Here is a 21,156-nt window from a genome sequence, read left to right as displayed (position 1 = left end):
TAGTTTAAGCCCCAACTTTTTATTTTTTTATTTTTTGCCTTTAACTTTACCCATTGCATGGGTCTTAGCAATTGATGCTCAAACCTTGACCCACAAACATTGAAATAAAATTCTGATTTGGACAAAGTTAAATAGAGAATTGTCTGTTTAGGTTTACATGTTGATTACCAGAAGGGAGCAAGTATTTAGAAGTTGAGGAAAGAAAAATGCAGCTTTCCCAGTCTTGTTCCTACTGACGTTCATGGTGGCCCTGCATTATTTTGCTTGATGCCATTTCCAGTAAGTCAGATGTACACACATGTTCCACAACTAATATAAATCATCTATCACTTGCCATTGAAGTTAGCCGTGTCTCCATAGCTCTTTTTTTATATCGGATGTGAAAAAGATGGCATGTCTATGTACTGGCTTGGAAAGTGTCGTGGGGGTTGTAGAGACCACACTTCGACTTCGCCAGTAGAACATCATTGACTTTCTGTCTTTCTTAAGGATTTCTTGACTCTTGAAGGAAGAGGCAGTAAAATACAGCAGGTGGGAACTGTACTGACTCATGTGAAGAAGCATCTGCCCAAAGCCCATGTTAAGGAGCTTAATAGTTGGATTATAAATCAAGAAATTGAATTAGAAAAAATGGAGTCCATTTGCCAGGCACGAGCAAAGGAGCTTGATGACCACTTGCAGCAGCTACTGAGGTAGGAAATAAAGGCAATATCTAAATAACATGTTTTCTAATGGTACCTTTATATGTTTTGTGCCTCAGTGCAGCTAATGTTAGGATATACAATACACACAAATTTCACAAGTAAAATATATATTTTCAAATCTAAGTTTGTCTCTAGGAAGATAGAAATTAAGAGAATTCTTCAAATTATCTAATATAGTAATAGTTCAGGGGAGAATCCAAAAATGTTTTCTGTTTGTTTCCTGCTCTTTATGATACATTTGTGTAGCTCATTACTTTATAGAATCCCACTATAATGCAGGCTATTACTGTTCAGATTTTAATGTTACAAATTAAATTTCCTCTAAAGAATAACAAAAAAAGGTAGTAAAAACCTCGTTAGCTTACAAACGTCATGCCAACCTTCTCTTCATAGACACACTTTTTGCTTACTTTATATTTTAACATATGTAATGTTCTTTTAGACTCCAGGATGATCACAGAAATCTGAGCGAGTGGTTGATTAGTCAAGAAGAGAAATGGAAAGAAATGGAAAAATCAGGAGAGAAAATTGAACTATTTTGCGAAGCTGTAGCTAGAAAGAGGTAGAACTGATCTTGTATGAATATATTTTCTGCTGACATGGTTTCTTACATGGTGTTGTGGCTGCTATAAACTTTCAGTGATGTTTGCAATTCACAGGGAACAGTTTGAATCTCTGGCCCAGTTGAACAGGTCTTTGAAGGAATATGGGCTTACTGAAGAAGAAATAATAATGGAATCGACACATTTGATTGATAGATACCAGACATTTTTGAGACAATTATGTGAAATTGATGAAGAAGATAAGTTACCTCCTACAGAGGACCAGCGCTTTAATGATCTTGCACATGATGTAATTCACTGGATAGCAGGGATTAAAGAGTCCCTTATGGTTTTGAATTCATCTGAAGGCAAAATGCCACTTGAGGAAAGAATTCAAAAAATAAAGGTATAACTATGAAAACTATATTTCAAAGGTCAGAGTGAACTCTAATTTTTAAAAGATTTAGAGGAAAACTGCAAAGATTTGTTTCTTAATGGAAAATAGGATTATTGTGGAATGGCTGAAGGCATTCAGATAACTGAGCTTAAAAGACAGAAAGGCTCTGATGGATCTAAAATTAATTTCAAGCAGACAGAAGAGGGAAGGTATATCCTCTCTTTGTAAGAGCAGTGCCTACGGAGCTGTGGCAGTGGGAGTTTGCTAGGATATAAAAAGAATACATATCAGTACAGAGAGGCACCAGCATAGTTAAGGGCAGGGCTGGAGAGGAACTCTTCTTCACAGCGAATATGTGTGGTTCCTAAAGGTTATTAGATATTGAGTGTGTTGTGTGGTTCCTAAAGGTTATTAGGTGCTGAGGGGGTTGCAGAGGGCAAGGAAGTCTCAAGCTCCTCCCGGCCCCCTTTTAATCTAAGGAGATAGACATTGTTAGTTAAAAGTGCACGGGACAGATGCTCATGTGCTTAAAAGGAACGCGGAAGGATTGAAATTACATTAATCAAAGCATTGTTACAGGAAGAAATGGTTATGCATAGTGAGCTATAAGTGTTGGTGAGGTTTACTGAAGTAATTGGGATTATATGTGAAAGGTTTTCCAGGGGAGGTGAATCTGGAGTAGCGTTTCCAATTAGGGAGGAACTTGATTGTTTAGAGCAAAGGCGGGAAAGAGAAGAACAGGGAATGGGAATTATGTTGTAGCTGAGGGACAAGAGTTGACAAGGGGCAATGCACTTTCCTCTGGGAAGCCCTAAGTCTCATCTTGAGTGTATAAAAATGTTGTGTTCGGTTGTTACCCTAACTCTCTATCAATAAATAATGGGGTGGATAGGAAGAAGGATTTGCCAGGGTCTTTTGGGCATCTATCTTATTTGAAGGCAGTTGAAAATCAGGAGGAGAGCAGGAATGCAATGAGATCAACCTGAAAAATATTTATTGAGAACCAGTTCTGTATCATGTGAAGGAGATATCATTGTCTTTTGGGCATATATAAAAATGCAAAGGTAATTTTGAAATCTACTCTGCAGTTAGAATCTACATATAATGTGTATAAATCAAAAGATATCATATGTACTTTCCCTAAGTAATGCAAATGAGATTCTAAGATCTTTTTTATTTAATTCAGGAAATCATTTTACTAAAGCCTGAAGGGGACGCTAAAATACAGACCATCATGAGTCAGGCCGAGGGCAGCAAGGCTCCGTTGGCTCCAAAGACCCTTACTGATATCAAGAACCAGTGGGACAACACACTCCATTTAGCCAACACATATCTAAGGTAAAGGGCAATGCCTTCACTTATTCATGGCTTTTTCATTGCACCGTGAAGCCATAACAAGTATGTTTTGTCTGCCTCCTGGATTTGGATATAATATCTCTTGGAGAGAAAGTCAGTAATGTCAGGGGCATCCACAATGTCAGAGGCAGAAATGAAGATGAATAGTTCTCTGGATCAGACAGAAAATACACTGTCATAACTGTGGTAGTGTTCACTTTAGCTGATTCATCAACCCATGGAGTTCTTGGTAACAAATTAGCATTGTCTGTCATTCCACCTTCACCATTCTGCTTCTTACCAAAACCCCCTACCCCCAGACAATTTCAGTGTCTGCGTGATATTACTGTAGAATAATTGTGCTTTTAACTATATATTCTAAGAGATTCTTAAATGTGTAAACGTTGTAAATGTTGCCTGAATTCAGTGGACATAATTCTGGTGAAAATTTTTAATTAATATCACATCTTAAATGATACATTTACTATTTAGTGGAAATATGAATTTTGTGTTTTTTCTAGGAAGACAGATCAAAACTAAATTTAAGTTATAGAAAGTATAAACTAGTTAGTTGGCCAATATACTGAATGATTATTTATTTTACCTATATGAGAAAGAAGAATATAAGATAATTATATTTAAGCATAATAAAAACTATAATGGTTTGGAATCTAAATTATTAAGTGTTTATTCTCAGGTCAAATTATGTAAGAAAAATATTTTTTTTAAGTAAAACTACAAATAATTTCTGTCTTGATTTCTGAGCTAAACTTAGTGCTATTTAGAGTGTCATTAATGCAAAAGAGTCTTTGGGAATAATTTATGTTAGTGTTATTTTAATGCTTTTTATTATAATGTATATTGTACTATAATATGCAAAAAGCATTCCAATTTGCTAAGAGTCATTTCCTTTCTAAAATATTTGTTCACCTTAGCCATCAAGAAAAGCTTCTACTGGAAGGAGAGAAGTATTTGCAAAGTAAGGAGGATCTGAGATTAATGCTCACAGAACTAAAAAAGAAACAGGAAGTGGGCTTTGCTCTGCAACATGGTTTGCAGGAGAAGAAAGCTCAGTTAAAAATTTATAAGAAATTCCTCCAGAAAGCACAAGATTTGACATCCTTGCTAAAAGAGTTAAAATCTCAAGGAAGTTACCTCTTAGAGTGCACTAAAAATCCCAACTTCAGTGAAAAGCCTTGGCTGGAAATAAAGCATCTACACGAAAGTCTTCTCCAACAGCTACAGGTGAAATGGTCAAAATAAAATTTTAAATGATTGTCATAACTATGTCATATTTGTATATGGAACCATTTTTTGTTCTTTTGGTAAATCAAAAACTTTTAACATTTAATTTGTCATTTTTAGATATCAATACTAACTCCTCGATCCATCAGTTTTGCTAGAGGAATCCAGTGCCTATTGTTTGATGATGATGTTATTTTTTCTCATCCAAGTTCTCCTTTTCAGGGGTCGGATGGGTTACAATTTTTTTTAAAGATTGATTTATTTATTTGAGAGAGAAAGAGAGCACAAACCTTCACAGGGGGGTGGGGGAGGGGCAGAGGGCTGGAATCTCAAGCAGACTCCACACTGAGTGGGGACCCCGATGCCGGGCTCCATCTCATGACCCTGAGATCATGACCTGAGCCGAAACCAAGAGTTGGACACTTGGTTAACCGACTGAGCCACCCAGGCTCCCCTAGGATTTTTCAATGTATCTCTCTGAAAGTGATGGTGTCAAAGTGATCCATGCATCTACCTATCCATCCATTTGTTCGTCATCTATCCATTGTAATGGTTTACAGTTGACCCTTGAACAAAGTGTGGGGCTAGGGGTGCTGAGCGCCACCCCCCCAGTTGAAAACTTGCATATAACTTTTGACTTTGGGAAAATTTAACTGCTATTAGCCTACTGATGACCAGGAAGCCTTACAGATAATATAAACAGTCAATTAACACATATTTTTATGTTATATGTCTTATACATTATATTCTTACAATAAAATAAGCTAGAGGAAAGAAAATGTTAAGAAAATCATAAGAGGAGGGACTCTTGGGTGGCTCAGTTGGTTAAGCATTTGCCTTTGGCTCGGGTCATGATCCCTGGATCCTGAGATCGAGTCCCATATCGTGCTCCTTGCTCAGCGGGGAGCCTGCTTCGCTCTCTCTCTGATAAATAAATAAAATCTTTAAAAAAAATCATAAAAGGAAATGCATTTACAGTACTGCACTATAAATGTGCATAATTGGATCCAGATAGTTCAAACCCATGCTGTTTAAGGATCAGCTGTACATTATTCTGTATAAACCTCATCAGTTTCTCTCTCTTGAATGGTCTGCAGTAAAAGAGTTAAGAGATAAATGTCAGCTTGCCACGAGGGAGTGTATTCTCATAAGAGAATTGTCTATAATTCTTTGCATCCTGGAAGTTAGATTCAATGTAAGGATCATGTGGATAAGAAATCCTGCTTATACAGACTGCCCAAGATGTGCAGAGAGAAAGAGATACCCACTTGACTCTAAGTTGTTGAGTTTAATAATTACTACTTTAATGATCAGGTGTGGCTGCCTTATTTTCTTATTTCAGGAAGAGAACCTGAAGGTGGGTTTGCTCTTTAGTTAGGATTACTTTTTCCTAACACACAGTGTTGGAGTTTAATTCTTAGGAAAGGACTCTGAGGTTAGGCTGATCTCATATAGTCTCATTTCCAACTGTGGATATTTGGTTTTACTAAGAAGGATAATTAAGGGAGCTGCTTTATTATAGATGTTTGTGATTTGATGATATAATTTGAAGCATTTATGTTTTGTAAACCTCTTGAGAAATAAATTGTCCTCAGGAATGAAATGAAGGCAAAGAAGCGTGGGGGGAAACAAATGTGATTTCAATAAGCCATTTTCAGGGAGGAGGAGGAGATTTTACATAGAAATATCTCAACTACTGAAAACTTCACTTAAGAACTCTGGACAATTTATGGCCCTATTCCTATTTCAAGATGAAACCTCATGAAACAGGTGTTATAAACTATTTAATTATTTTCTGAGTGAGAAAATTCAGAGACATAACTGGTGAATTGTCAATGGTTTTATTTTTAGGATTCCGTGCAAAAATTGGAAGGTCATGTTCAAGAACACCACTCATACCAGCTTTGTGTCACAGACCTGAATGCCACATTGGATGATATCTCCAAGGAATTTGCCAGTTTTTCTGATAAACCTGTGGATCAAATAGCAGTTGAGGAAAAACTGCAGAAACTGCAGGTATTAAACAGTGTCCAGACATGATGGACATTAAAACAGAATCAGTATTAATTACAGTGAACAAATCATTGTCTTTGATCAGAAATCCAGTTACTGTTCAGGTGACTAAGATAATTAAGGTTCTGACTAGTCATGAAAAATGGGAATGTCCTTTTTTAGTGACCACATCCATTTATAATTTGAACATTTCCCTGCACTCCGGACCCTCAGAGACCGTTCTACCCATGACCAGTCTGTACCTCCTGGAGATCTTTGATTCAAAGATCAAAGTGATTCCAGGAGATACTGGGAAGTCAAAGAATGTACCTGACACCACAGGACCAGGGGGAAATACTTCAGTTTTGCATTCTTTATTGGGGTAGATGGGAAGTGTATAATTTTTATCTTATTACTTTTCGTACTCATGGTCTAAATTAGAGCTCTCTCCAGATGTAGGGCTTCCAAAATCCTCTCCCTCACTCCAGCAGCACCTAGCCTCTTGCAGTGAGGATCACAGCTCTTGATCCACACCCACAAAACACATCCCTTGGATTCTCACTCTTTGCCTAGCCAACAGTAAGCAGGCCTGGGAGGTGTCTTCTAGAAGGGAACGAAGTAAAGCATTTTCTTAGCTACTTCTTTGATAGCTCCTTAATTGGAGATTTCATGGCGTGAGACTCAGAGCAGCACTGCTGGCCTGAGTGTGGGAATTCTTCATCTCTTTCTTTTTTCTTTAAGTTTTTAAATTTATTTAAGTAATCTCTACACCCCATGCGGGGCTCGAACGCCCATGCGCATGCTCTTCCGACAGAGCCAGCCAGACGCCCCCTTGCCTCTTTCTTTTAGGGACCTGGGAATCAAGCAAGCCTTCTCCTCCATGGCCTGACATTGTGACAGGCTACCTCCCTTTTTAACAGCAATCATTTGACAGATGTTGAGGGCTCATCATGTCCAAGGCACTGTTTGGGTGCCATGGATGACTAAGAAAAGTGTTAGGTAGGAGCCCAGCTCAGGCTTCTCCAGAAAAATTAACATAGAACCTCTGTTATAGGTAGAAGGAATCTCAGAGGCCATCAAGTTCGGATCCCTCATTTTGTATGTGATAAGCTGGGTTCTGGAGAGAAAAGGGACAAGATCACCCGGGTGAAATGACAGAGTAGGGGCTACGGCTCAGGTCTTCTGACCCCACTAGACGTCTCTACTTGGATGTTGTACACTTATTTGTCATTCAGTGTGTCCAGAAAATAGCTCATCAACTTCCCTTTCTCCATCTCCCAGCTCCATACCAGTAGGCCTGCTTTTTCTTCTCTGTTCTCTGGCTCTGAATATTTCTACCATCTCTCTGGGCTTCAGTCAGAAACCTGTTATATCCATCCTTTCCCAGACTCCATGTCTGGAATATCTCTACGATTTGTTCCTTCCCCAGGACCCTCCATTATTGCCTCTTCAGAGCAGGCGCTCCCCTCACACACCCCTGCATTGACTTCCGAATGGGCTGTCTGCCTGTACTTGCCACCTACCCTCTCCGTGATGACGTCCCCGTGGCTGCACCCGGGTCTTTCTAAAATGCAGTCTGGAACTCCCTTCTTCCAGCTTAATATGTGTCAGTGACCTGTGCAGATTTGTTAGCATAGATCTTTTCACATTCTATTACAATTGTCTGTTTACTTCTGTGTCTCTCTCACTAGACTATAGGAACCTGACTCGACTGTGTTTTCCTCATCTATGTAACTTTGAAACCTGTTGTAGTAGGGGCGCCTGGCTGGCTCAGTTGGTGGAGCATGTGACTATTGATCTCAGGGTTGTGAGTTTGAGCCCCACGTTGGGTAGAGAGATTACTTAGGAAATTTTTAAAAATTAAAAAAAAAAACCTATTGTAATATTTGCTACTAGTTGAATGAATAAACGAATTCTGTGTAGTCTATTAGGATAATGACTGATAAATACTATATAGTTCACCTAGTAACTTTAAGGCTTATTCTGTTTCAACAGTAACATTAGTAGCTAGTATAGTACCTCAAATTCCTTTTGAGTCTTGAGTTCTCAAATCAGCCTGATTTGTTCATGCATTATGTAAATATTGATTGAATTCTTGCTATATTTCAGATATTGCATTAGATAGATTGATTTAAGCTTTACTCTGAATTGTAAATATTAATACTAGATTCATGTGGGTGCATTCTAAATGATTCTTTTATTTTCACTGCTTTGCACAAAGTAGGCACTTACTGTTTAGTATTTTGATTGTGTAAAAAGGCTGTATCTTGAACAAAATATATACTTAACAAATACGTGTTGATTGCCTCCTACGTCCCAGGAACTGTGTTGTGAGAATTTTCTTTGCTGCTGCTTATAAACTTTTTTTTTTTTAAATAAGTTGAACACAGTGTGGTTTTTTTTTTTAAGATTTTATTTATTCATTTGAGACACAGAGATACAGAGAGAGAAAGCATGAGCAGGGAGAGAGGCAGAGGGAGAAGCAGGCTCCTCGCTGAGCCAGGAGTCCGATGTGGGGCTTGATCCCATGACCCTGGGATCATGACCTGAGCCGAAGGCAGATGCTTAACCATCTGAGCCACCCAGGTGCCCCTGCTGCTTATAAACTTTTAGTGTCTTATAAAATCTGTTGGAGATTTTGATCTGGGATGGCACATTAGTTTAAATTTTGCCCAAAGTTTCTTCTTTGTGATATGAATTGGTAAATTTATTATACTTTCCACTAGTGGAGCAGAATACTCTGTGATTTACAAAAGTCAATTAACTATTGTGACCATTGAATGGAGGTACTTTTTGTGACAATCTTTTCTCCACTTACAGGAACTAGAGAATAGACTCCATTTACAAGGTGGCACATTAGAGAAGATTTTAGCTTTAGCAAAATCCATCAAGCAAAATACATCTTCAGTGGGACAGAAGATTATTAAAGATGATATAAAATCACTTAAGTGTAAACAAAAGGATTTGGAAAACAGACTTGAATCTGCTAAGCAGGAGACAGAAAATTGTCTCAATAGCATTCTCAAATCAAAACGCTCAACAGAACAGAAAGAAAAGTTTACTCTGCCAGGCAGAGAGAAGGAGGTCACTTCTGATGTGCAGGAGTCCACTCAGGACTCAGCTGCACTGGAAAAGTTTGGGGAAGACCGGGAAATAAACAAGGTAAGTGCTTGTGATTGCATCTCTAAGACATTGTGTCTGAGAATGAAGAGGTGTTGGGCTCTGAAAAGAGGGTGGTGAATCAAGCCTTCTGATTTCATAATTAAACCCTCAATGTGCTGGCTATTTATGATGCCCACTTGTAAAAAGAGCCCTTAGAAAACTAAAACTGTCCAAGATTCAGCGGTGAAATATTACTGTTTAGTCTGTTAAAATGTCAGTCATCAGTTTAGGTTGATTATTCTCTCTGATATGTAATCAGATACAGTTTCTTGGGTCAAGAGCACAAAGGCAAATTAGAAAAGGCAAAAGAAAAGAAAGTGTGTTCTACCCATTTTCTGAGAAAAAAAATCCCAAGAGCCCCCCCCCCTATTTTTTTGTCGATTTTATAATGAAATCAGAGACTGTTTGAAAGGGTAGGTTCCTTTCTTTTTCTTCTCATGTTAACCCTATACTGCGAATGCATTTTTAAATGTCGTCAGATCATTTGGTATGAGAACACCAACATTCAGGCTCCTAATTTTCCCTGGGGTGAAGAAAGAAGAATGTTGTTTTGTTTTCATTCTGACCGACCAAATGGGTACATTTTCCTATGGCTTTTAAAGTTCTTTCTCACAGGTTAGAGATGGAAATGGAAAAGGCACAAAGAACCATCCAGTAAACTGCATTTGGAAGGGTCTTTTTGTTAGGCAGCCTCTCACATTCCAGGGTCCAGTGGGACAAAAGCAAAGGCTAGACCATTCAGGTGTGTGTTCTCATCAGCTTTTTATGGAGCACGTGATCAAGAGCAATGAAAAGAACGTGCATTTCTGTTGTCTTCTTAAAACAGAAATGCATGGGGGTGCCTGGGTGACTCGGTCAGTTAGGCATCTAACTTTGGCTCGCGTCTTGACCTCTGGGTCCTGGGATCAAGTCCCGCATCGGGCTCCCTGCTCAGCGGGGAGTCTGCTTCTCCCTCTCTCTCTGCCCGTCCCCCTGCTCATGCTCTCTTTTTCTCTCTCCTTCTCTCTCTCAAATAGATAAGTAAAATCTTAAAAAACAAAACAGAAATGCATAGAAGATTATAGGTACCAGATAGCGTTCTCTAGAAATGTGTAAAACCAGGTTAAACGCCAACGGAGCATCTGTCTGGCCATGAGAAGACTTATCAATCCCACAAACAGTGTTAGATATTGCTAAGGAGAATGTCCTAAAGAATGAAGGGCCCATGCATGTGACTCCTGAGCTGTCTGTATAAAAGAAACTTAACAGTATTAAACAGCAGCAGATAAGTAAAAAAGAAAAAAAGTACCCGAGTGCTTTCTATCCTAATACATGACGTTGCTAAAGGGAGTTGCTTAATAACTTTTAAAATTAGCTTCCCAGACCCATTTTGGCTCTGAGCCCCCAAAATTCGTTAGAGTATATTGAAAACTAAATAAAGGTCATAACCCAATAATAAGAGTTTTTATAATTTATTAAGCTTTTACTTGATCTTGAATGATGATTTATTTATAATTTATGATACTTCATTAAAATATTTTTTCTGTTGAATCACATAAGACAAATATATTGTAATATAATTTTTATTTAATTTGTGATGCCTTGGGTAATGGTCAAAAGACTCATGTGTTTGTGAAGGAGGAGATAAGCTACTTTTAAAGCTAAAAAAATGATAGAGGTACTTAAGTCTTCAAATAATTTTTACAGGTCTGGGGTAGAGGAAGGTGGTTTTAAATCTCTAGCAATATTTTATTATGACTTTTTACTCTTTTGTGACATGATCTTTTTTTCTTTTCTGCATCTGTGCTTTTGTTTACTCTGAGTACTAGCTGTATCTACTTTTTTTCTATATAATATTATTCTATGTAAGACCAAGAACAATTTTAATGTTGAACAGCTAGTAAAAGTGATCAAAACATGCATAGACACGTATAAGACACAAATGTAAAGACTTAAGCAGGAGTTTCTAAATAACGTTAAAGCACAATTTACTGAACTATAAGTCTGGTTATAGTCTGAAGAGTGACAGTGAAAATAAGCACTTAATTCATTAAAAATATTTATTGAGGGGCGCCTGGGTGGCTCAGTCGTTAAGCATCTGCCTTTGGCTCAGGTCATGATCCCAGGGTCCTGAGATCAAGCCCCGCTTCAGGCTCCCTGCTCAGTGGGAAGCCTGCTTCTCCCTCTCCTACTCCCCCAGCTTGTGTTCCCTCTCTCGCTGTGTCTCTATCTGTCAAATAAATAAATAAAATATTTAAAATACACATATATTTATTGAGGCCTCTTCTGTGCTAGTCATTCTGCTAGAATATGGGCATCCATTATCATGGTTTAAAATCTAACATTATGGGCACCTGGGTGGCTCAGTCGGTTAAGCGTCTGCCTTTGGCTTAAGGCATGATCCCAGGGTCCTGGGATGGAGTCCCAAGTCAGGCTCCCTGCTCAGCGGGGAGTCTGCTTCTCTCTGCCCCTCCTCCCTGCTTGTGCACTCTCTTGCTCGCTTGCTCTCTCTCTCAAATAAATAAATAAAATCTTTAAAAAAATTTTAAAAAATCTAACACTAATTAAATATCTAATTAATGGGCATTTCACATGCCTTTTTGGACTCTAGAGGGGCTTTTATCAGATTATTTAAAATCACCTCCAGAATTTTTAGGAAGTTTTTATTTTCTTCTACTTTTTTCTTTAGTAAATTTCATTTGATCTTAAGAGTTTTGTTGAAAGTATGATTGCACTTTTCAAAAACTGCCATTATAGCATGTATATATTTCAATTCATTGCCAAGAATTTCATTTTAGATTAAATGTAGGCGATAACTTAGATCTGGACCTTTGGCTGACTTTTTCTTTAATAACAAAATATTAAGGCCAACCTGGAGGCAAAAGAAATTACAGCATGTAGACTGAAGGATATAGGTGCTTATGATCTAACATCATACTAGATATTTTTATAGAAGTGAATTTCTAAGAGTTTTTAAATATGAAAGGCAGAACTGCCTTCCACCTCCCCTTCCTATATGGGTGAAGTGAAATAACAAATTAGGATGTAGTAAAAAGTGAAGACTGACTAAGCTCTTCATATTTGAGGTGTCTGTAAAGGGAAATGATAAAGAGGAAAAAAAGGAAAGTAATACATTTGTAGTTTGTTATTATTTAAAAACTCATAAAGCAACATTACAAATTAACTGGTATTAAAGACTCTTGCCCCCTCCTTCCCCAGTGTCAACCCTACATGATGTAATTACTCCTAAAAAAATTTTTGTCCGTAATTACTTCTTTGAATTCCTTGTCATTAGGTATAATTGTTAATAGGTCTGATTTGTTTTTTGTTCTTTTCAAAAATTTCTGAGCATTTATCATTTCAATATTTAAGAAGGCATTCGTAAAGAAATTCTGGAAAATAGATGGTCACAGATACAGGCAAAACATGTAAAGTGTCCAGCTGTGGGTGAGTGACCAGAAACACAATGGAGTCAGTACTAGAATGAGAAGGAAAACCACTTACTGGATAAAGAGCTTTCAGTCCTGGGGTAAATGGTGTCTATTTTTGGTGTTGTTTATCCTGATAATTCAGTAAAAAAAAAATTTTGTTAATAGAACACATAGTTGGGCCACATGCCAACTCTTTCTTGGAAGTGTACTACTTTGCTCTTTTTGACCTGTATACAAATCTTGCTTCTTACTCTAGAGATATTTTTCATAATCCAAGATTAATTCCTTTACAAGACAAATGACTTACATAGTGTACATGGTGTTGACATCTGTGAGCGGCATACATTTGAGAACATGTTCCCAAGTCCTGAAATCTTATAGGCTGAGGGACCTTAGAAACTTTCTAGGCTAACCTTTGTGTTTCAGGTGAGGGAACTGAAGTCAGAGATGTTAATTGGCCAAGTTTGTACTCCAGTAGCACTGGGACTAGAACCCGCATACTCTCTACCCAGCCTGATGCTTGGTGGCTTACTCCCATCATTTTCTTGAATGTGTTTGTTATGTGGGTTGTTAATTGAGGCCTAATATCCTAATGTACTGTCTGACCTCAGTGGACCCCTTATTGAGTTCTTGGGCCTATTTTGAACCTTCTCTACTCTCAAAAAACCCAGCCAAAGCCTGGTGCTAGCATTCCTAGGAGATGTCTGGCCAAAAAGAGTTAGACTGGCAGATCCCCAGTTTCTACTCTATAACCCACAGATGATTCATCTTAACAAGCAAAAACTAAATAAAATTCTTTTATTTTTTGTCTAATATGAATTCATCTGCACATCCATTCAGTAAAATTTTATTGAGCAGACAATGAGGGACAATGGTGAGCACAGATAGACATGGTCTCTATTCTCATTGAGCTAGTCTAGAGGAGGAGGCATACATTAATCAACTAATGAACTAATGAGAGCCTGATTACAGGAACTACATGAAGGAATGCATTTCCATTATAGTCTGTAGTAAAGGAATCTGACCTGAACTGTAGTCAGAGAGAGTTTCTCTAAGGGAACAACATTTGAATGGAGCCCTGAAGGGTGGGTTGGAGTTAACAGAGCTCAGGGCTGGATGTTGGGAGGATTTTTGACAGAGGAAGCAGAATTTCTTCTTGTGGTGGGAGAGAGCATGAGGAGTTAGAAAGGGTGAAAGAGGGGGTGGAGGACAGTGAAGAGTGACAGAGTGGAGGCCTGAGAGGTAGGCGAGGCTGGCTGAGTCACAGGTGCCTTACAAGTCATGTTAACATTGTAAACGTTATGCTCACACAAAGAGGCAGCCGCTGAGACTGTGGATCTGCCTTTCGGTTTGATGATGTATGTTTATCTTTGAATTGTTTTTCACTGCTTCATATTGGAATGCTTTAGAGAAGAAAGAAATATATCTGCTAGGCTTGTATGATACTGTCTCACTGTTGGCAGGTTACAGGTGATAGATTTAGGCTTCTCCCTGTCCCAGAATTATTACAGCCATGGGGCCACTGTTCCTGAACCGGGGGTGGGGGGGGGTGGGGGGGTGGGGGGGGGGATAGCGAAGCTTGTGCCAGGCTTTTTTCTGTTGGCTATGCTTATTTGTTTGCTAAGCCAGATACAGTACTCCATTATGTAAAGCCCATTGTTTTAAATGTCAATGTAGAAGGTTTACTTTGTGGATTAAGGCACATACAGATGAAAATATCATGGCCCTGGGGAATGCCTGGGTGGCTCAGTCGTTAAGCGTCTGCCTTCAGCTCAGATCGTGATCCCAGAGTCCTGGGATAGAGCCCTACATCGGGCTCCCTGCTCTGCGGAAAGCCTGCTGCTCCCTCTCCCACTCCCCCTGCTTGTGTTCCCCCTCTCGCTGTCAAATAAATAAATAAAATCTTAAAAAAAAAAAAAAAAAGAAAAGAAAATATCACGGCCCTGCCCTTCAGGAGAGTTGATGATATTCTTTCTTTCACTTCCTATTTCTTTTTCCAAACAGGCCAAACTCTAAGGAAAGATATGTGGTTGAAAACAGTTAACATTTCTTTAAAAATTCAACATAGCTGGCGATATAACTCAGCCAGTCTTTTGACAGAATGGTCATTTTCCACTTTAAATTTATTAACTTAAAAAAAATGCTCAGAGGCTCAATATGTATATTTATTACACTGTTTAAAAGTTATACTTTCGGGGGTGCCTGGGTGGCTCAGTTGGTTAAGTGGCTGTCTTTGGCTCAGGTCCTGATCCCAAGGTCCTGGGATTGAGCCCCGCATCAGGTTCCCTGCTCAGCGGGGAACATGCTTCTCCCTCTCCCTCTGCCCCTCCCCCCACTCATGTTTTCTCTCTCTCTCTCTCAAATAAAAAGGTAGTCTTTTTAAAAGTTATACCTTGGGGCGCCTGGGTGGCTCAGTCATTAAGCGTCTGCCTTCGGCTCAGGTCATGATCCCAGAGTCCTGGGATCGAGCCCCGCATCGGGCTCCCTGCTCAGCGGGGAGCCTGCTTCTCCCTCTCCCACTCCCCCTGCTTGTGCTCTCTCTCTCTCTGTGTGTCTCTCTCTGTCAAATAAATAAATAAATAAAATCTTTAAAAAATAAATAAATAAAAGTTATACCTTTGTATAAGTTTATGCTAATTAAAAAAAAACTTTTTTAAGAGAAATTCCAGGAGTAGTGGGGAAGGGAAAGAATCAGATGTTTGGGGGCTTAGAGGTCATAAGGACTCATGAGAGGCCATGTATTGGAGTGGATACTCCATGATAGACACAGGCCCTTGAAAAGCTTGTGCCCTGGGAGAAAGGTAGACCAGAAAAATCACTAAACCCAGAGAAGGAACTAGGACTAAAGGTAGGAAGAAAAGGTCTCCCATGAAATCTAAATTAAACCTATATCTCAAACAAGTTTAGGGTACAAATCTATACTACTTGCATTATGTAGTAGCTCAAATCAAGAAATGAACGTTAAAATCAGTCTCTATGTCTTTCATCTCTCTATATACCAACCAACCTATCTCCTTGGGATACTTGGAAGAAGCAAGCACAAATCCACACAAAGGGGTCACTTCTATCAGTTAGGCCAAAGGAATTCCCGCAGTGAAATTAAAAAGAAAAAAGTCTGATATTGAGTTAGTGTCAATCAATCAGTCAGTCAATGATGAGCACAAAGGAACAGTCCACCGTAGGGAAGAGGCCTCATTACTACAAATGAGAGGAACTACTACATTAAGAAAGTGAGATAATGCAATAGTCTGGAATATATTATACAATAATATGCTTAAAATGATTAGTGACATAAAAGATGGATTGGAAATCATAAGGACAGAATAAAATACTTTGAGAAAAAGTAAGATTTGAGAAAGAATCATATGGAACTTCAATAAATAAAAAATTAGTTACTGAAATTAAGATTGCTCTGGCCAGGTTAAGCAGCAAACTTGACCCAGGTTGAAGAGAATTAGTTATCTAAAATATATGACTGAGAAAATTACCCATAATCCAACACAGAGCTGGAAAGAGATGGAAAATAGGAAAGAAAGTTTAAGAGACCCAGAAGATGTACTGAGATGCTCTAATATAAGCCTGATAGGAGTTCTAGGAGGAAAGAATAGAGAGAATGGAGGAAAAGCAAGCCTGGGAATTTCCAGAATTGAGGGAAAATATGAATCCTCAGTTTCAGAAAGTACAGAGATCCTTGAACAGGCTACACAATAAATCACTAAAGCCAAAAAGAAATATCTCAAAGGCAACCAGACTAAAAATAATTATGTTGACAACAGATTTCTCAACACTGAAAGAACGCAGTGTAGTAGCATCTGCACAGGGCTGGGAGAAAGATGGTTATTAACCTGCATTTCGATACCCAGTTGAACTTTCATTCTGGAGTGAGGCAAAACACTTAAATTTTTCTGACGAAGACTGAATTTATCTATCACAAAACTCACACAGAAGCATATTACAGAAGAACTTAAATGTAAAGAATAAAATGTTAAAATCTTTGCAAGAAAACATAAAGAATATATTTATGATGTCAGAGTATAGAAAACGTTCTTAAACAGGCCCTGAAAACAGAATCCAAAACAGGAAATGTTTGATATATTTGACTGCATTAAAACATTAAACTCTTGTTCAACAAAAGACATCACATATAAAGTTTAAAGACAATCTACTGGAAGATAATAATTGCAATGAATAAAACTATTAGGAGATTAGTATCCAGAGTATGAAAATAAACAACAAAAATCACAAATCAACCCAGTAAAAAATAGACAACAGAGATGCAAAAGTAATTCATAGAAGTTAAGACTCATATGGCCAATGAGCATGAGAGTAGCTCAGTCTTTTTTTCTTTTTAAGTATAATTGACATACAATATCCTCCACATTCTCACCAACACTTGTTAATATTTGCCTTTTTAATAATAGTCAATCTGACAGGTGTAAGGTGATATCTCGTTGTGTTTTTTTAAATTTAGTTTTAGTTAAATTCAATTAATTAACATATAGTGTATTATTTGTTTCAAAGGTAGAGTTCAGTGATTCATCAGTTGTATATAACACCCAGTGCTCATCACATCACGTGCCCTCCTTAATGCCCATCACCCAGTTACCCCTTCCCCCTACCCACTTCCCCTCCAGCAACCCTCTAGTTTGTTCCCTAGAGTTAAGAGTCTCTTATGGTTTGTCTCCCTCTCTGATTTCATCTTATTTTATTTTTTCCTCCCTTCCCCTATAATCCTCTGTTTTGCTTCTTAAATTCCACATATGAGTGAAATCATATGTGGATAATTGTCTTTCTCTGATTGACTTATTTCGCTTAGCATAATACCTTCCCGTTCGTCCACGTCGTTGCAAAGATTTCATTTTTTTTTTTGATGGTTAAGTAATATCATTGTGATTTTGATTTGCATTTCCCTGATGATTAGTGATGGTGAATATCTTTCATGTGCCTGTTGGCCATCTGTATGTCTTCTTTGGAAAAGAATAAGTATTCAAGTCCTCTGCCCATTTTTTAATCAGTTTTTTTTAATAATAAATTGTGTAAGTTCCTTGTATATTTTGGCTGTTAACCTGGTATCAGGTATATGACTTGCAAATATCTTCTCCCATTCAGTTGGTTGCCTTTTTGTCTTGTTGATGGTTTCATTTGCTGTGCGAAAGCTTTTTAGTTTGACGTAGTCCCATTTGTTTTAGTTTTTGTTGCCTTTGCCTGAGGAGACCGGTCCAAAGAAATATTGCTAAGACCTATGTCAAAGAGCTTACTGCTTGGACGCCTGGGTAGCTCAGTTGGTTGAGCGACTGCCTTCAGCTCAGGTCATGATCCTGGAGTCCCGGGATTGAGTCCCACAGCAGGCTCCCTGCTCAGTGGGGAGTCTGCTTCTCCCTCTGACCCTCCCCCATCTCATGCTGTTTCTCTCTCAAATAAATAAATAAAATCTTAAAAAAAAAAAGAGCTTACTGCTCGTTTTCTTCTAGGAGAGTAGCTCAATCTTTGTAGCAGCCAGAGAAATCCATTAAAACGATAATATCAATTTCACATCCATTATATTGGGAGAAATTAAAGTCTTTTAGCACCAGATATCAGAGAAGATTAGGGAAAATATGAATTCTTTTACCATGCGGGTGGGAGTAAAAACTGTAATTCAGTTTGGAGAACAAATCGACAACTCTCTATTGATGATCAAAAGGAATAATTTTAGTTCTAGAAAATATCCCAAAGAAACTCACACAAATGTGCAAAAGGGCCTACACAAGGGTGTTTATCAGACCAATATCTCTAATAAGATAAACTGGAAACAATATTATGTTCACAGTAGCCTGACAGATAAATAAGTCATGTTCATGCAGACAGGAGAACAGTATACAAAGCTAAAATGACTACCGTATTTATATCTGTCACCATGAATAAACCCCAAAACCTACTGCTGAGTGGAAAAAAAAAACCTCCAACAAATTATAAAATGATAGTACATGATTCCAGTTTTATAAGAATTAAAATACATAAAACAATACTGTATGAATACTAATATATGTAGTAAAAGTATAAAAATGCATGTGTGGGGCGCCTGGCTGATTCAGTCGGAAGAGCGTGTGCCTCTTGATCTCGGGTCATGAGTTTGAGCCCCATGTTGGGAGTAGAGATTACTTAAGTGAATAAATATATTTTTTTAAATGTATGCATATATTTTAGAATAGTGTTTATTTCTGAGGAGGAAGAGATGAAAGAGGGATGAACATTGAATTTTAAATTATAGTTATGATATGGGAAATTACATTACTTATATCTGTATCATTAATATTATTTTATTATTTCATTTATAGCATATGTTAATATTATAAATAAATTAATATATACTATAATACTATTATAAGCATAATGTTATAAATAAGTACTAATTATTTATAATATTTTATTAATAGTTTAATATCATTAATAACTAGGTTACATTTTGTTCTTCTAACTCTGTTTGAAATATCATATATTTGAAATAAAATCATTCAAATGAGCCTGCAAAATCAAAATAAAATATAGTTAAGGGGTAATGAGCAAAGGATGACTGCTGCAAAAGAATCTTTCCAGGAGCCAATCAGGACCTTGAGTCTGTGTTCCAACCTCTCTGGCATGAGCAAGGGAATGTTACCGTTTAAATTTGAAATGTTCGTTTGAGGGACTCTGTTGGATTTTCTGCCAAGGTAGAAACATGGCTTTTGGAGTTGGTAAACAAGTGGTGTTTTGGGGTGATTTCAGGTTTTTCAGAATGCTCTCTCTGACTACGAAAGGCAGATTACAAGTGGCAAATTGTTGCTAGTCCTCAAATCACTGGTTTATGGGATTAGGCCTAGGGCTCTGAGTTCTTAGTAGATGATTAATAGTAAGTAAAGTCTTCCTAGGGTCTAATATCTCTGGCTTTACCTCAGGCACTCTTATTCTGCAGGTGGATTTGGGGGGTACTGTAAGGAACAATAACCATCTAGTGGGAGGCCGACATCCACCCCATGTGATTGTGACTCCTCACAAGGAACACCCATAGGCTGATGGAGCCTGTGGTGTGGCACCTCTCTCTTTTCCTTCACAGCCTTCCTGGATCCTTCCTCCTGAGGTGCTGTCTTCCCTGTAGATTTTTAACTATAGTTTTGCATGAATAAATTGTTGGGAATGGAGGAAATGTATAAGATCGTTTTAATCATTTGTAGCCTTTCAAAGAAGTGACTTGTGCTGAGTGCCAACTATGTCAAAACCAATAACACGGCTCAGGTGAATTTTCTTACCAGTTAGGTTTGGTGAAGCTCCAGACATATACACGTCCATACATCTGTTTTATTTAATCTTTTTTTTTTTTAAGATTTTATTTATTTGACAGAGAGAGACACAGCGAGAGAGGGAACACAAGCTCGGAGAGTGAGAGAGGGAGAAGCAGGCTTTCCGCCGAGCAGGGAGCCCAATATGGGGCTCGAACCCAGGACCCTGGGATCATGACCTTAGCCGAAGGCAGACGCTTAACGACTGAGCCACCCAGGCGCCCCTGTTTTATTTAATCTTTTAACTTTAGGGTAGTTTTACATTGATGGAAAAGTTGCAGAGATAGTACAGAAAGTTGTCATGTATCTCTTACCCAGTTTCCGTTATTGTTAACATTCTGCATTGCTATTCAGGTAGTATTTTTACAACAACAGTTTCTACCTTATTGGGGGAGGTGGACACATCTTATTCACAGACTTGATACAGACCTTACTGACATGAAAGTATATGACAAAATCAAATGGTATTTCATTTATAAAGTAACGGGAAAATAAAAACTAATACTTTAGCAAAATAATGGGAATCTTTTAAAATTTTGGACATGGGGCGCCTGGGTGGCTCAGTTGGTTAAGCGACTGCCTTCGGCTCAGGTCATGATCCTGGAGTCCCGGGATCGAGTCCCACATCGGGCTCCCTGCTCAGCGGGGAGTCTGCTTCTCCCTCTGACCCTCTTCCCTCTCGTGCTCTCTATCTCTCAGTCTCTCTCAAATAAATAAATAAAATCTAAAAAAAAAAATAAAATAAAATAAAATAAAATAAAATTTTGGACATGGCACCTGGTATATGTTCGTGCTCAACAAATATTTGTCCAAAGAATGAATCAATGAATGATGCAGGCGCATCTCTTTGTACCCTATGAGAAAGTCAAGTTCTTGTAACTTTCAGAAAAGTTCATACTACTACATATATAACCTGCTGTACCCAGCTTGGAGTTCTTCCTATGAATTGGTGTAAGGCATAATTCATTCTTAATACCATGAAATCCTGGTGTTTCTGCCATCTGTCCACTTAAACTACCAATAGGTAACATTGAATGCCTGTTATTTGCTCTGCCCTCTGCATCACAGTGAATA

General features: G+C 38.1%; 1 protein-coding gene across 1 annotated transcript in view; it reads left to right on the top strand.

Moving 5' to 3' along the window:
- Positions 1 to 21,156, top strand: part of SYNE2 (spectrin repeat containing nuclear envelope protein 2) — a 261,213-nt gene that overhangs the window by 91,751 nt on the left and 148,306 nt on the right. The window contains exons 38-44 of the mRNA XM_028101704.2: positions 490 to 692; positions 1,147 to 1,266; positions 1,364 to 1,652; positions 2,830 to 2,981; positions 3,914 to 4,223; positions 6,075 to 6,239; positions 9,036 to 9,377. Coding sequence (XP_027957505.2) covers positions 490 to 692; positions 1,147 to 1,266; positions 1,364 to 1,652; positions 2,830 to 2,981; positions 3,914 to 4,223; positions 6,075 to 6,239; positions 9,036 to 9,377 — 1,581 coding nt within the window. The remainder of the gene's footprint in view (positions 1 to 489; positions 693 to 1,146; positions 1,267 to 1,363; positions 1,653 to 2,829; positions 2,982 to 3,913; positions 4,224 to 6,074; positions 6,240 to 9,035; positions 9,378 to 21,156) is intronic.

This window comes from Eumetopias jubatus, unplaced genomic scaffold, assembly GCF_037043125.1.
Source record: "Eumetopias jubatus isolate StellerSeaLion01/CBP00866 unplaced genomic scaffold, mEumJub1_p1.0 scaffold_7, whole genome shotgun sequence".
Taxonomy (NCBI): Eukaryota; Metazoa; Chordata; class Mammalia; order Carnivora; family Otariidae; genus Eumetopias; species Eumetopias jubatus.
The sequence above is the reverse complement of the archived record's forward strand: the minus strand, read 5'-3'. Positions and strand labels throughout refer to the sequence as shown.